The sequence below is a fragment of the Anoplolepis gracilipes genome, chromosome 13 (genome assembly GCF_047496725.1).
Source record: "Anoplolepis gracilipes chromosome 13, ASM4749672v1, whole genome shotgun sequence".
NCBI classification, from domain to species: domain Eukaryota; kingdom Metazoa; phylum Arthropoda; class Insecta; order Hymenoptera; family Formicidae; genus Anoplolepis; species Anoplolepis gracilipes.
Window position 1 is genome coordinate 6,950,612 of NC_132982.1, and position 16,524 is coordinate 6,967,135.

At 31.9% G+C, this 16,524-nt stretch overlaps 2 protein-coding genes across 4 annotated transcripts in view; one reads left to right on the forward strand and one right to left on the reverse strand.

Moving 5' to 3' along the window:
* Window positions 1-16,524, reverse strand: part of Pect (phosphoethanolamine cytidylyltransferase) — a 42,804-nt gene that overhangs the window by 2,765 nt on the left and 23,515 nt on the right. The window lies entirely within an intron of this gene.
* On the forward strand, window positions 1,499-8,704 carry Exu (maternal protein exuperantia). Of its 3 annotated transcripts, none has more exons than XM_072904890.1 (6): window positions 1,499-1,652; window positions 5,166-5,466; window positions 5,794-6,072; window positions 6,403-6,589; window positions 6,956-7,098; window positions 7,364-8,704. In XM_072904890.1, exons 2-6 carry the CDS (start codon window positions 5,185-5,187, stop codon window positions 7,748-7,750), a joined length of 1,278 nt encoding a protein of 425 aa, XP_072760991.1. In that variant the 5' UTR covers window positions 1,499-1,652; window positions 5,166-5,184; the 3' UTR covers window positions 7,751-8,704. The 3 variants fall into 3 exon arrangements, with proteins under 3 accessions (XP_072760991.1, XP_072760993.1, XP_072760992.1); XM_072904892.1 differs by lacking the exon at window positions 1,499-1,652 and adding an exon at window positions 1,965-1,987; XM_072904891.1 differs by lacking the exon at window positions 1,499-1,652 and adding an exon at window positions 3,284-3,444.

Genomic DNA, 16,524 nt, shown 5'->3' on the forward strand with positions numbered 1-16,524 from the left:
TACTCGCTCGAACAATTGTCAAGTAGCTTACTTATGTCATTGCAATTACCGCGAGATAAAAAGATAAGAATAAATGCATGTCTAAGTTCACAATCTGACTTACAGTTAGTGTTATCGTTGCACGAATAAAAACACATCCTTCTATTTTATTTGTATATATAAATATGCAAAGCAGTATAAACTATGAAACAATAATTAAAACATAGTAGAAGTTGTTGTTGCTTTTCTTCGACATTACATAAAAATTATAAATCCTTTAAACGTGTCGTAAAATTCACGTTTAGAAAAAAATTAAATGCCGCAACAATTAATGATATTTAAAAGAATTGAAAGAAGTCAGTGCATCAAAAAATCTGATAGTAATAATCTTATATCCGCAAATAAACTTAATTAATAAATGAATTAACGCAGTGCTAATGCCATGTGCATACATATTTACTAATAGTAACGCATCATGTGCATTATTTTAAGAGTAAATATATTAATGATATTACACATTAATTAAAATTAGTCATGTGTGTGTGTATGTGTGTGTGTGTGTGTATGTGTGATTTAATTACAATATATTACTACATTTAGTGTTAATATATGATTAATTCAATTATTGTATTTCGTGTATTATCTTAACGCATTAATTTCACATTATGCCATTTATGTGTATATGTACATATATATAACTGGTCCTAAAATTAAAATTCTATTTAAATTTAAAAACAGAGAAAATGTGTTATAAAACATTTCCTCTCTGTAATTTAGATGAAATAGCTTGAAATTTAAATAAACTTTAGTTTGAAATTCAAGTCATATTTAAGGCGCTTCTTGCATTTTAGATAAATTATACTTGTCTCAACAAATTTTCTTTCAAAAAGCTAACTCAATTCAAAGACAAGTATATTATGTTACTTTTTCTATCGTTGTATTTTTATCATGTATACATTTATTTTCACTACTATTTTCACTACTATTTTCAATAAAATTTTATATCTTTGAAATATCCATTCTTTTATCTTATATAAAAAAAAGAATATTTAGATACATAAAACTGCTTATATTTATATTGTTTTTTTCTCCTATTTATTCTCTCTAACGAGTTTTTTTCACGAACTTTAACTCGCATTTTCCATATTTCTCGACTTCCATATTATCTCCGAAATTCTATTTCACAAAATCTGTTTAATCTTAAAAATGTAATATCTCTCTGAGCAATATAATTTTTTTTGTTGCTACTACTATATTATACTTTATTCATTTCCGCTCTCGTTTGCGTTTCCGCACTTCGAGAAATCTAGCCGAGCATCGCTCGCCGATAATAATTACCGCTAATAATTAGCGACCGTTAAAAAAAGAAATTTCCATTCAAGAGACGACAACTTGAGCCAACGTCCACACGGATTGCGTCGCACGGATCGGACAATTAACTGCGAATCGTGGTCGGGCCATGTGACCCGCGGGCCATGTGACTAGCACGGGCACGCGCACTGCGCAAGACGCACGTGAGCGCGAGCCGCTTCGGCACGTGCGCCTCTCCCTCGGTGCTCAGTATCGCTCGCGCGACCGATAAGTGACTTGTTATTCGCTCACGTGCGTAGACCGCAGAGAAGAAGGAAGGAAGTCGGAAAAGGAAGGAGAAGACGAGAAGAGACAACCTCAAGGTAAGTACTCTGCAAATGCACACGGTTCGATGATTCGAGAGCGTGGGCGCGTTAAATTTCGCCGTTACGTATACGAAACCGATATGTAATAATATCTTCGCTCGCGCGATGACCACGTGCGCTTGGAATGCATGTCGCGCTCTACGTATGGCTAACGGTATTTCGCGAAACGATGCGAGAAACACAGTTCGCGAAGAACGGCTTAAATACGTATAAATAACCGATAAGAATTCTCTTTTCTCGTTTTCCATAAAAAAATGGCACAAACAACGGTCGGAGATATATCGAATTTCAGAGCCGATTCTTTTATCTCTTACTAGTTTTGAACATTAAAAGTAAGTACAATCATTATAAATCGTGTTGCCCTCTAATCACGTTGAAATAATCTCATAAGATTTGAATATATTATATTGAATATATCGTTAACCCTCAAATACACGAAGAAATAAATACTTGTAATCTAATTTTTATTTAGAAGAAAAACTCACATATATATAAGAGAGAAAGAGATTCTTATTACGTACAACTTACAATGTCATATTAGTAGAGACAAATTTCCAACCGTTGATTAGCAATATATATATATATGATCTATAATATTTAAATAGTCATTTTTTGTGCTATCCAAGTAAACAATTATGCAGCAATATATTTTATCATCCGCGTAAAATGCATTTCTCGACTGATTAGATATCCTACGGCTAGATCATAGACCTTGTCCAATTACAAAAAATGCTTACACGCGTCGTTGTCGTGATATATGTCCTAACGAATTTTTAATTGATTTATATATACGATTTTAATTATAATTTAATGATCCACTTATGAATAGAATATAGAAATACTTGGTTTGATATTTTTGATTTAATTTAACCTTCAGGTGTTTGTCGTGGATCAACAGTAATAGAATTACATATCGGAATTTTATATCTTTCTAGTAAACACTAAACATAACACCTGGTTTTGTTCTGTATGTTTCTTTAACCTTCTGCGTTCGATCGGTGACTTTGTATACTGATGTTAAATAGACGTTTTTAGAATATTCTTTAAAGGAAATGTGAAATATTATTTATTTTTCTCTCTACATATGTTTCATCATTAAATATTTTAACAAATAAATAATTAATTAACATGCTAGTTAAGCAAAATCTGTGCATCTCAACTTTAATAATGAATACGAGTCCACAATTTATATTCGCTTCTGAAACATAATTCATAATTCAACATTATTGACATTTTTACTCGTATTTTCTTGAAAATAAAAGCGATTCGAAGCTTGTTAACTTTGAAATTCAAAGTCGAGTAGTGCGAATTTCGAAAGATAACTCATTTTGCATTCATTATTAATTAATTTTACATAATTAAACAATTTTGAGAGTTTAGCTGGAGTCTCGATAAAACATTTAGGACGTGACACATTCTTATCGCATCTCGTTATCAGTTCGTTGCAGATCAGGTTTCTTTTACGCTTCCAAGTGCGCGTGCTATCTCGTCTTTTGTCGGCATAACGAGAGGACATCCACGTGGCCGCGGAACGATCGTCGATTGTCATTCGCGTGTCTTGCTTACGTGAAAAGACGACACGTCGCGTCGTCTCTTCGGACTTTCTCGCGTCCGTCTCCTATTTGTGTGTCTTGTCGCGCGTGTCGGGCAACTTCTGTGCCGTGTATCTACATATCGCGAGAATCTCGGCGTCACAATTTTTAATCGTACACTCTTGCGTGCCGACAGTATCGCAGTGCCGTGATCGCTTCGGCGAAGCAGAAGTGGAGAGCGTTACGCGAGAATCTGGGTAGGAAAACATCTCTCGCTTCTTCTATTTTTTTCCTTCTCGTTTACGTCGCTTCCGTAATGCATCGCGAACGTGCTCGATCGTGTGTACAGAATGTCCCGGAACTATCACCACTAGATCTACTCTTGTTAGCTACACGCATCTTCTTTCCTCTCCTCCGTTTCGTAATCTGGAATCTTTACTTTAATCATAAAAGCGTATTTGTACAAGAAATATATCGAGTCCTTTGGATCGAGGATTTTTTGTTCAATTATAAGATAATTGTTTTATTGACGAGAGTATTATTCTGTCATCAGCTTCTTTTCAGCTTTGTAATTTGTAATATCGGATGATGTGTAAGTCTCATTATAGATTCAAAGTCAATGTAGAATTATTTGGAAAGTAAGGTTTTGTTATCAGTTATGTTTCGATCTACTTTAATCCGCTTATATATAAACTGATATATATAAACTACCGACTTTAAATTGTATTGAAAAAAGATTGATCGAATGGAGAGATTGTAGATATGAAAGCACTGCCGATAGTTTTGACATTTCTCTTTGCATATTCGTTATATCGCAACCATATTGCCGCATGAAATCACATTTATAATCTTTGTATATAATAGGAAACGAATAATTTTCACAGATTTTCCGCAAAATCCGATATATACTGGCAATGATATCATTTTTATATGTAAATTCCAGAATAGAAAAAGGATCGTTGGCGGACACGCATACGCTGCGATATATATTTTGTTGAATCTTAAAAATTATAATTATAATATAAATGTAATTATAAATACATAGCTGTCATACAAATAATAAGCAAAATAAAGGGAATCGAAAGAGGAATTTATTTTTTCACATTGTAAATTTCTAATTTTCGAAGAAGCTGCTTTAAATGACTGTGTTTTATTTTAATTTATTTATTAAAATACCAATATTTTCAACATATTTTAAATACTTTTTTTGCCACGATTTCGAGTTATATTTCGAGATTTATCGACTGATTCAAGTTTTTCTAACGGAGTATGTTGTGTAAACTTGCAAAGCGATGTAACACTTTAGTGGATACATGCCAAGACAAATTAAATCGAGATATTCGTATCGTTATAAGTGTTTAGTAGGGCAGAGAGATTCAAATGATGTTTCCATGTGTTCCTCTTCAATCAGAAGATGTTTACATTTCCGCGGAACATGCTGTAGCTCTCAAGGCCGGTCATGACATAAAAACTGTTATCTATCAATCATATGTTCAAATAGAATAAGTGACTTTGTAAAGAAAAGAAACTTTCCTTGAAAATGTAAATTTCGAAAGTAATTCGTGATTTTTGAAATTTATTTAAGGAGTCACCGGATTATTGCAATAATTCTTAATCATAAAAAAGTAAAATTAAGAAACAGTAAAATAAATATTATGGTATAATGTAATATTAATTGTATTAATTATTTCGATAAAGACTAACTTAGAATCTTTTCTCAAAATGCTCTTTTATTATGTTTTAAAAATATTAATAATTTGAAATATAAATATTATATATTTCTAAATATCTTTATAGAAGACTATCATTGTTTTTCGACATTTATCTATTTCATCAAATTAATCGAGGTGAAGAGAGAGAAGTGAAAGACTTGTATATATCTTTTTGCTCTTCGGGGCTCTCTGGAGACATAAAGACGACGCTGAGAAAAGAGGCAATCAGGGCGAGATAAGAATACGCAAACGTTTGCGCTTTTCAGGGAAGTGACTTCGTGAACGATGGTATCCTCGACGATGACGGAAGTGGAACCGATGAAAAAATTATATGGTGCGATGGGCATCGCACCGGGCGATTATCGTTTGGTCGGCTGGGACATGGACACTACCGGTAAAAAGGTCATCGACGAAATCTGTCAAATAGCTGCGTACACCCCCAACTCCACTTACTCTCAGTATGTAATGCCATATAAGGATCTCAATCCGACCGCCATAAAGCGACACAGTATGAAGGTCGTGACCAACGGCAAATTCCGCGTGCTCAGGAACAGCAAGACCAACGAGGTATGGACCAAGGTCGCGATACTAACAATAAATATGTGTCAATATACTTTCATGAAAGGAAAAGAGAGTTTATATTTACATTTGAAGGCACACATCTTTTGAAATGATATTTCACAAATTGAAGAATATAAAAGCAAATTCTCTTTGAATTCTAATTGATATTAAGCATAATTTTATAATCAATAGCAAATAGGACAAAAAATATTTTTAATCTTTTACGAGATCATACTTGCTATCAAAGAAATTTTTGATTTTATTAAGCGTCGAAAAATTGAAATGTCGTTTCGATATATTCTCTTTGATATAAAATTTTTTTTTTTCACATAGGTAATCAAATCCAAGAGCGAAGTGTCCGCGTTGACAGATTTCTTGAGCTATCTGGAGACAATGAAAGAAAACGCGGACGGTGTAATTTTGGTTTACCACGAGCCACGCAAGGTCATTCCAGCAATGTTACTCGAGTCGTTAAAGAAGTATGATCTTCTCGATCGGTTCAAGCAGACAGTCAAGGGATTCGCGAATGGATTCAACATCGCCGAGGACAAATGCGCAAACATGGCACATATTTATTCCCTTCGAACTCTGTCACGCACACTGTTGAAAAAGGTGAGAAAACCGATACATCTCAATTAAAATGATTATACATATTATATAAAATATATACATATCATATAAACATCAGAATTCGTGACAGATATAACAAAATTTTTGATTAATTTTCGATGAACAAAGTAATATTTATTATCGAAAATGATTGAAAAATCTTTTTTTTGAAATCAGTATTTTTCTGATTAAATAAACTACATTTTCACTGATAAAATTTGAATCTGTAATAGTGAATTAACAGCTGATATATTGTATTTTATGAAACTGTTTTGAAAAAATGTTATAATGATATATAATTTTTATTATGATAATTGTCATATTTATCCAAAGGAAATGAATCTGGGAAATGCGCAAGATAGAGCATCGTTGGCGTTGCAAATAGCGCAATACTTATGCACGATTGATAACGTTAAGGTCGAAGATAGTAACGTGGACAATGATGCAGTTACGAAAAAAACGAGCGAGATGATTCGAGAATTCGCGCAACCTATTGATATTGAGGAGCAAGAACACAACGGTACGTATTATTGAATGTTTAAGTAGACTTTTATTTTTAACAAAAATCTGGTTTTCTTACTTTTCATTTTGAAATAATATATTTAATATATATGTGTTGTTATTAACAGTAAAAGTATAATGTAATAATAATACAATGTATAGTTATTTTGATAAATTACTTTCACATTTTCTTAAAAAAAATTTTAATTTTGATACAAAAATATTCGTATATTTAGATACAAAACGGCATAATTTTATTCTAAATTTTTGCAAAGCATTACATTATAAATTCTCTAAATTTCATTAAATTTGTAACTTAAGGAAAATGAAGTTGACAAGTGTTCGAGATGAGAAATCAACGCAATGCATAATGCTTTTGTTGTAGAGCTAAAGATGGTATTTGAGCGACAGAATAACTTACGACCGATATTCAGCGCCTTGTTCCGCATGAACCGCCGCGAACGTCAACACGCTAGTCCCCTCCGGCGATTGCTTGCCGAAGCCGGGATCGTGTACTCAGAGCTACAGGTGAGTGTGTCTGCATGATTAATTGCATGCTAACAATCAGGGTTCGTTTACGCTAAGCAACATCAAACAGAAATGCAAACCGATTCTTCTTGGTTTCTCTTGATTCTCTTGTCAAATATTTAATTAAATATTATCGAGTTATTATTTAAAAATCTGTAAAAAGATTATACGACGCTCTATCCTCATAAAAGATTTGATTTATAAAATAAACGGTGTCTTCGATCGCCGATAGTTGTAATCGAACATGTGGGAATGCATGTTTCAGGATGCCTGGACCAACGCGAAGAAGGATGGATTGGAGCATTTGATGAAGGAGAAGCTGCCGAAGGTCGACGAGAAAAAAATGGAAGATCTAATGATTATTCTCGAGCGTCACTTCGATCCGGAAAAAAAACCGAAGAGCAAAGTATCGGAGAAGAAGGGTATCAAATTGAGGAACGAGAAGAAGATAAGCGACGACAAGGAGAATAACAACAAGAGCGATTCAGGCCACGACAGCCCCGACACCCCCGATACCCCCGATACCCCCGATACCCCCGATACCCCCGACACCACCACATCCGGTTCTCCCGTCAAAATGAACGGCGATGGCATTGAGATTAAAGCACAGGAGTGCGTTTTAACGCAGGAGGAGTGTACCGATGACGTTTAATGTTTGACTTCTTTTACGCGCCACAAAGCAAAAGCAAAACATCGCGGTCATTATGTCTTTATTGCTCGTTGTAGATTGTTTTTGTGGACAAACGAGCAAACGTGGATTCTTTTTTGTTGCCATAACTATTGATGACGAAGAAAAAATCGATAATTAACGCGAATGACGAACGTAGATTTAGCGTGCAGAGATAAATTGCAACTCACGTTTAATCGGACTTACTGCATTAAAAGCGCGTTGTAATTTCTGGAACAATCGCTAAATTTATATTCATTTAACGTTGAAAATAGTCGCGAAAAGATCCCTTTCTTTTTGCGGTAATTTTGAGATAAATGCGTTAAGATAAGATTACGATCGCCCCATCGGGTGATGTTGTGCGTGATCAAAGACAAAGTGTTATTTGTTGTATTATTTCAATTTTTGTTTTCTTCCTTTTTTTTTTACTTTTTTCTTCAGTTATTTTTCGATCGGCGTTATAGATTAAAAAGAGGACAGGTTTCCTACGACGCACGCCGTCAGATTTAACTCAAATGTACAAATAACACACGTTGAACGATGATTTAGTTTACTTATGTGCAAAGATATATTTAATATCGTTTAGATTTCGTAATTTTATACTCGTTTGTTTTCTCTTATTTCTTTCTCTTCTTTTATTTATCCTACAGAATTTGTACGCTCGCTACATGGCGAGAGCGTCCATTTATAGACTGCTCCGCGTGAAAAGCATAGAAAATATCGCGGGCTTTGTTACCACATAGTTCACGACGTGTACGATAGTGTGCACGATATTTTCTACTTTTTACCGTTTAAGCCGCGCGCAAGGCGCATGTGGTAGTATTAGAGAGAGATATATATTTTTGTATCGTCGCACAATTATATAATACGCCATTTCATTTCTGCTGCGAGAGCTCATTGTATCAGCTTTGGATAATAAAGATTCGAGTTTAGTTACAACCCTTAATTTTATAATTTCATAAACATTTCTTGTTCATATCTTTAAATAATACGATATGAATATAATACTTATAATTAATTAAATCTCTGATTTTATGTTGTAGCACTGGACGTATCCGACTTTGTTTCATACAAAAATAATCACGTTAAATACAGGATATACGTATGCGATATAAAGAAAGCGTTATTTTCAATTTCTTTCCAAGTTAGATTATAAAAATACATTTTAAAATAGATTAATGATAGATAATTAACATTTAAAAAATATGAATAGGATGCAGCATGCGATTAATCTTTGTTAATCAAAACTAGATTTCAAGTTTATCGAAGGATTTACTTGGCGAAAGATTATACGTAATAGCACTCGGCGCTACCTGCGTAATATCGGAGGTGATTTATTTCCGCGCGGGATATATACGGCGTTTATTAATTGCGACAAGCGCGCGCCGTGATGCGTGAATTGAGGCAATCTCGATCTTATATAAACGCGCGAGGTTCGGTAATGTTTTTAATAAGCAAAAAAATCACACCGGTTAAAACGGAACTTAGCCGCGAGGGGAAAGGCAGAATTTTCCGCTTTTACTTCTCGCGGCGGATACTGCCTCTTTCCTCGATCCCTGAGAAAAAAACGGAAACGAATTAAATACGCGAGTGAACCGTTGTTCAACACATCTGCCGCGACGGATTTTCATGCCATGTGCCAAAACCCCCCGAGGCGTGAACGCTGCGAGAAATGATAAGTTTATTCGAAATTAAAGAAATGCTCTTTCTCCCGAAACATGTGCGCGATTCTTCCGCGAATCCTTTTTCGGACAGGTGCGATCGCGTAAGCAAGATCGCTGGATTGATCCGCGCGAACGCGACGCACTCGACTAGAAAATTGAGTTTTTCCACACGCAACGGTTAGATGAAGGTACCGTCATGTTGCTTCGCGTACACGCCTCTTTTTTTTCTGATCCCGTAAAATATAACTGTGCGTTTAGTAGTGCACATGTTTTATGCATGAGCTGTTTCGGAAACCAGAATTTAATTTCACTATCCTGTAATATCAATCGAAAGCATATAGCGGTATTTTTGAGATTTTCTTCAAGAAGGTTCTATTAATAATAAAAAGATAGAATAAGTATTTATGTAGTCAATTGTTATGAAACTTCTTATAGAGATTATATTACATAACTGTGAAAATTAATTCAAAGAATAAGAAATCTCAACTCTTATCCAATATGAAAAAATTTACTGTGTTTATAGTCTATATATATCATACACTTAAATTTTAAATTAAATTTACCATTCATAAAAAAATATATATTCATAGGTGTGTATAATATTTTTAAACATGAGTTTTCTAGAAAGAAATAATATATATGTTTCTCCGCTTGGAGAGAAAATAGGTCACCTGGATAAAGAGTAAAAAAAGAAGAAAAATACTTACATGTTTCATATTATGCAAATGGATCTCTATTGAAAAATTAATGTTGTCGCTAGTATTCAACAATAACAATAAAGGCACTGTCACAAACAGAAGATCAATAATTAGACACATAATAAAAAAAAATAATTTTGCAATTGTAATTGTTTTTCTTTTACGATATATTATTTTTTTCGCGAGAAAAGCAAGATCTGAAATATGATTTTCATGATTGTTTTAATCCTATTCCCAGAACGTATCATCCCTTTGATGGAAATTTTCTTCTCTGTCGCATCCATCAGAAATCGATAGCAAACCTGACGAAGCGAATGAAATGCCGACTTTTAACAGCACCCTTCAATGACCGAACTCGATGATTGAACGGATCCATTGCAATGTAAAATAATAACATAATAATGACAGCTAAAACCCATTTCCGGGAACTGGGGATGAAGTGTAGTGTTTCGAACATGGAATTTACACAAAGAGAACCCCCTATTATATATTATAGCAATATATGTATAGCAATTTCGCATAAATCATATATTACACATTGAATTTAGTCCACGCAAACTCTAATAAAGTCATTGCTCTTTTTAATATTTTTTTGTATATTTATAAAGCATATACATACATTTCTATTAATTTTATTTTTGTTAGCATTATTTATACGTTAAACATTTTTACATCCAAAACATTTCCTTCTTTTGTATAAAGCTTTCTTTTAGAAAGAAGCTTATACAAAATAGATAATGGAATGTAATTTTTTTTTGTATCTTCTTTTGTTAATTTTAATTTAAGCCCTATGAGAAATTTTCTCTCTAAAAAGTTAAAAACAGGTTTACTAAATTAATGTGTTAAATTAAATTAAAATCTCAATCATTTATTTACAACGGCCTCTTATGGCTTTAAAACTTCTCCATTAATTGGCATATTAAATGAAAATAAATGACACTTTTCCGATGAACAAAGTCAGTGCTCATAGTAAAACGGATGTGAATTTCGTGCAATTAATTTTGTATTACGATCGCGTAATTTCGCCATTGCCGCGGTCGAAGCGATTATCGACATGAACGTTAATATATTAATTGCAGGATTTCGGAATTAACGCATTGATAATTGAACGCACGAGGATTTGACGGCAATACCACGAATTAGCGAAAACCTGCAATTAACACGTGTTACGCAAAAGAACAAATTATTAACGCGAAGTGTCTATATACAATCACGTTATCTCAATTAACGACGATGCCGATGATGAAAATTATTAGTGCGCAAAAAGAAAGAAAAAAAAGGAAAAAACGAGCGAGATTCTCTCTCCCGCGAAGCACGAGCACAATCTAAATTGATAAGTAATTAGCATACTATACTGTATTTTTCTTACGCTCGTTTACTATGCGTCATTATTGCACAATGCTTACGATCCGCCTTCCTTTATAATTTTACACGCGCTCGTGTGCAATTGTGCAGTCTAGGATGCAAATTTCCTTTAGAGAAAATTATATTGCCCGCTCGCAATTATACACATGTACTGAATGTCTTCGATGAATGATGCCTAATCGACTTGTATAATCAACACACATACACACGTTTTTTTTTCATATTTATAAAAATATAGTTCGTTAGAAGTAAACGAACCGCACGCGACACAACGGCATAATATTCTCCCGTTACTATATTAATTTAATAATAGATAAAATGGTAGCTGATAAAAGACAAAATTTTACCTCATTAATAATCCAAAATTAATAATATAAAATTATCAATGAAAAAGAGATTTAAACTAATAATACAACAAAAATTAATAATCTAACATTTATGTTATATTAATTTATAAATCTCGTTTTCATCTAAAGCGATAATCGAGATCTTCTGAGAATAAATGGAAGTATGCAATGAGTGTCTAAAAGTACTCGGAAACAATACTAAGATCGATACATTCTCGATAATGTTTCTATGAGCTTAATCCGTTCGCGTGCGGTCGGTGCTATTATCGGGCGATCGCCCTTCGTCCTGTTCAATTCCTTTTCGCAAACGGCCAAGCGTGGCGAACAAAATAGCCCATGGCTTGGTATCGCGATCGCCGCTGTAACAAGCGGCGCCGCGAAGGAAATTGCCGCGTCCGAGGGCTACCTTAATTGATAATAACGCGCGGGCAACGCAGAAGCTATCGGGATAATTAATGACACGCTGGCTAACCGCCGCGCCGTGACTGCTTTCGTTACCTCACTCCAACAATGTATCTGCTTGATGAAAGGGAAGGGAGATGAGACGAACAATGATGTGATCAGCGCGAGGCTGCATCTCCCGCAAATAGGGTGATGATCTCGTTGCACATCTCTTTGTGCGCGCGAATATAGATGAAAAAGAAATCAGGACACGCAATTTTGTGATACATTAGATTAAAAAATGATTATGTTTGGTTCTTGCATTTTTCGTCGTTGAATTATTTTGTCACTCGTCACGAGCCACTTTGTGAATCAATTTTTAAATCGTTTATTGATAACATGCGGTATCCGCTCAATTTTGGAAGTTTTAATAAATAAAACGAGGGATGATAAAGAAAAAATTTATAGACGTTTTTTAGTCGTATATGCATTGCAAAACTAGAATAAACTGGCGTAAATTTTTTAAAATTTGCAACGACGCGAAGATATTTTAGAAAAGAGGACATCTGGTTACTACATTCATATAGACAATAATATGTAAAAATGAGTTAATTTGAGTACTTAGTAGTCATTTTTTAAATGCAGATATTTATGTTGCCAATTTACTTACAAAATTATTGTAGTATCTGCTTTTTTAATGTTGTGAGTTGATTGATGTATACATTGAATGCTAGTGAATTAAAAATAGTGTAATATAAATTCTCTAAAATAAATATAATATATATATTATAATATTTATATAATACATATGTAAATAATTTTCAATATTAAATGAATTTCTAATATCTTTATTTTTTTATCTAGCAATATGTAGATTTTAGATGTCATTTTGATTTTTTAAATGTTGTTTTTTAATTTTTTAATTAAAAACATGGCAATTTTTTCCTTATATTTTACATAAGTTGTAAGTTATTATAAATGTAACATTAAAATACTAAAACATTGTATGTCTTAAAAAAAAGTTTATAGTTTTATAAAAATAAAAGTTGAATTCAAAATTTTTAATGTACTCATAGCTTATCATTATTTTAAAAAATTAAATAAATTAAAGGAGATTTTTTTTCTATTAGATAGATAGAAATTAGATTAAAAATAACGAGATTTCGAATTCAGTTTAGAGAGTTTATAATTAATGTCTCTATTATTTGTTCATTATTTTTCAGTAATTATAAGGAACAGAATGAATTGTTTATTTATACGAATAAACACACAATACTGCACAAACTGTAGAAAGTAGAGTGGTCAATAAATGTATTTATTTACGCTGCAAACTGAGATATCAAAGGCGATCCTTGTCTGTGTACATAATCTCAATCAATTGCACTGATTAATCCAATAGTTCATAGGTACATATTAGATTCTCGATATTGATTGTGTGCAAATAATAAAGATAAATTAAATGTTTTGTCGAATGAAAAAATAAAATTTTTTATAGATACTAAAATACACAAAGTTTAATAAATAAATAATAAAATAATAAACTTCTTGTTACAATGTCGAAATGTAATCAAAATATAATTACAAACAATAATTATTTCTCTAACTTTACTAGAGTCAAATATATTTAATCCGATGTATTAAATTTTTCGTTGATTTAAATATAATTTATCATTCAATTAAGATAGCATAAAAAGATGTAAAATATTAATCAAAGATCAATTAAAGTAAACGGATGAAAGTAATAAAAAGCAATAATATATCAATAGTTATATTAAAATTTAATTTAAAATAAAAAAAAACAAAAATTTTACATGAATTTATTTTATATTTTGTTAAATATATCCCAGCAATGAATTAATATACATTATGCAATATTTAGCGCTCATTTTCTTAACGGTAAATAAAATACTATTGTTTATCCGAGAATTATTCAATCGAAATTTATCATGTAAACAATTGGCAAATGTAATTATATTTTCAAATATTAATATCTATAAATATTTATCTTTAATTTTAACTTGTATTTATTCATTTAATCACTTATATTGAAATACGATAAAGACAAAATATCTCTCTCAATTATAAAATAAATCACACAAATAATATATTATATAAATAAACCCTCCCAACAATGTTTGTTTGGTCCTTGCACCTTGACATTGGTGAGAGAGCTTAGTAACATAAAAAGTTCATTCTGAAAGCGAAGTTAAGTACCTATGTACAATACCTGAACAATTCTTGACAATACTGTAAAAACGGATTCAATTTAAATCAGTTAAGATTTGATCGATTACCTGACAAGAGCAGAATAGAATGGTCTTCGTTTCATCTTGTTTTATACATTATAAAGCAAAAGGAGTTATAAAGAAGGATATTGAAAAAGCCAGAAAAAAATAAAATTAAAATATAAAATATAAAATTTAAACTTATTCTTTGGAAAATTGCAAAAATTAAAATTTTAGAAAAGTAAAATAAAATTTATTTTTAGAAAAAATTAAACAGTTAAAATTAAAATTATGAAAATTAGGAAAAATTAAAATTAAAATTATAGAAATTATAAAAAGTTAAAATTGAAATTAAAATTAAAATTATTCCATAAATAAACTTACATTTGTTTTCCGAGAAATTTCAAAAAGTTAATAAGTTTAACAATCAATAAAATTATAATAATTTTTTAAAATTATAATGATTTTTAAAGAAAATTTTCATGTTTTGGGATGAATAAAAGTGACATTGAAATTGTGATGACAGTTGAGCACAGCGAAAGAAGAGTCTCAATGAATATCAGAGTAGAAACAGGAATAAACTTCAAGACTTTTTCAAAAAGATTTTAATACATTCGAGTGTCAATTTTAACTTGCTTTTTTAAGAGTGGATAAATACAGATTAATAAAAACGAGAGAGATTTAGAGATACTACATTATTTTTGTGCATATATTTTTAATAAATGTTTTTACGCACAATTGAAAATCATTTGTAAAATAGTTAAATATATTTGACTTTTATAAAATATAATAAATTAAAATCAGGGTTGTTTGCGATTAGAAAATATATTGTTCTGATAAAATGTAAATTAGTGAAACTCTACTAACTTTAGACATATAAATATTTCTCTGTATTTGTTCTACTAACAATCTTCGTGTAATAAAAATATTACCTTGACATTAGTAACAGCGTTGACAGATTTATATTAGAACTTAATTATCTTACACACAAAGAATTTTTTATGTAATGAATTACTGACATTTTGCATTTGCGGTCTCAATTGTTAGAGTAGCACTATTAAGGGGAATCATTCGCTTTTGTCGAACTTACGGCAACGAATAAATCTTACTGTAACTGCTGCAAGAAAAAGTGCGGATGCAACGGCGGCGAGGTCAGCGGCACGCGAGCGAGCGAGTTTTTGCGACGTCTTTTCCGCGAGCCTGGTAGTTTTGCGCGCGCTCACGGAATTCCGCGCGTCTCATTCCGCTTTCCTTCTCCTTCCTTCGTCGACTTCCGATCATCCTTCGTTCACTCGCCTCACGAGCAAGTTCACGATTAACGACTAACGTAATTATTAGCGCCTCGCCGGCTGTTACGTCGACGTTGATGTAACAGCGCGTGCAATGCGCCTTCATAACGTCACGGACCATAACGAACGTCGGCGAATCGCGAACGGCGAGGATGAGGATGTGAAGACTGTAGTGATAAACTTTTTTCAATTGTTACTGATGATATTTAAGAATTAACTAATAACCCACGTATAGTATCACGAATTTATGTGTAAATTAGATAACCTGTGAAATTAAAAAAAAAAATAGTCTTATAATAAAAATGCAAGATATTTTTATATAAATATTCGCAAATAATTTATTTTTTTATATGTTTAATATTTTAAGTATATAAAAAATAAATATATTAAATATATTAAAAATTGTTAAGTCTTTTGATTTTCTTTTAGTACTACAAAATTAGTAAGTTTTGTTATGTGAACGATTTTTTTCTACGTATAAGTGATGCTTAATATGTGTTAATTATCAATAAATGATTTATTCTGAACAAATAACTTATTTATTTATTTTTTATATAGTTATGTATTTATTGTTTTACTTATTTATAGTTATTTATTTATTAATTAATTTTTATTTATAATTAAAAAAAATAAAAGTTGCCGCTTGCTTAAGAGAGTTAAACGACAGAGCAGATATAGACAGCGAAAAATAACGGAAGAGCAATTTCTTCCTTCTCGTATGAAGGAACGTAGACTGCTACTATTACAACTATTACTATGCGCGTTTGGAGACTGCGTGACACCGCATCGT

What these genes read in the sequence shown, in the direction of transcription:
- Exu (XM_072904890.1), top strand. Translation starts at nt 5,185, where the DNA reads ATGGTATCCTCGACGATGACGGAAGTGGAACCGATGAAAAAATTATAT. An exon ending in GGAACAGCAAGACCAACGAG is followed by an intron (nt 5,467 to 5,793) that starts GTATGGACCAAG and finishes TTTTTCACATAG; the next exon opens with GTAATCAAATCCAAGAGCGA. An exon ending in CACGCACACTGTTGAAAAAG is followed by an intron (nt 6,073 to 6,402) that starts GTGAGAAAACCG and finishes ATTTATCCAAAG; the next exon opens with GAAATGAATCTGGGAAATGC.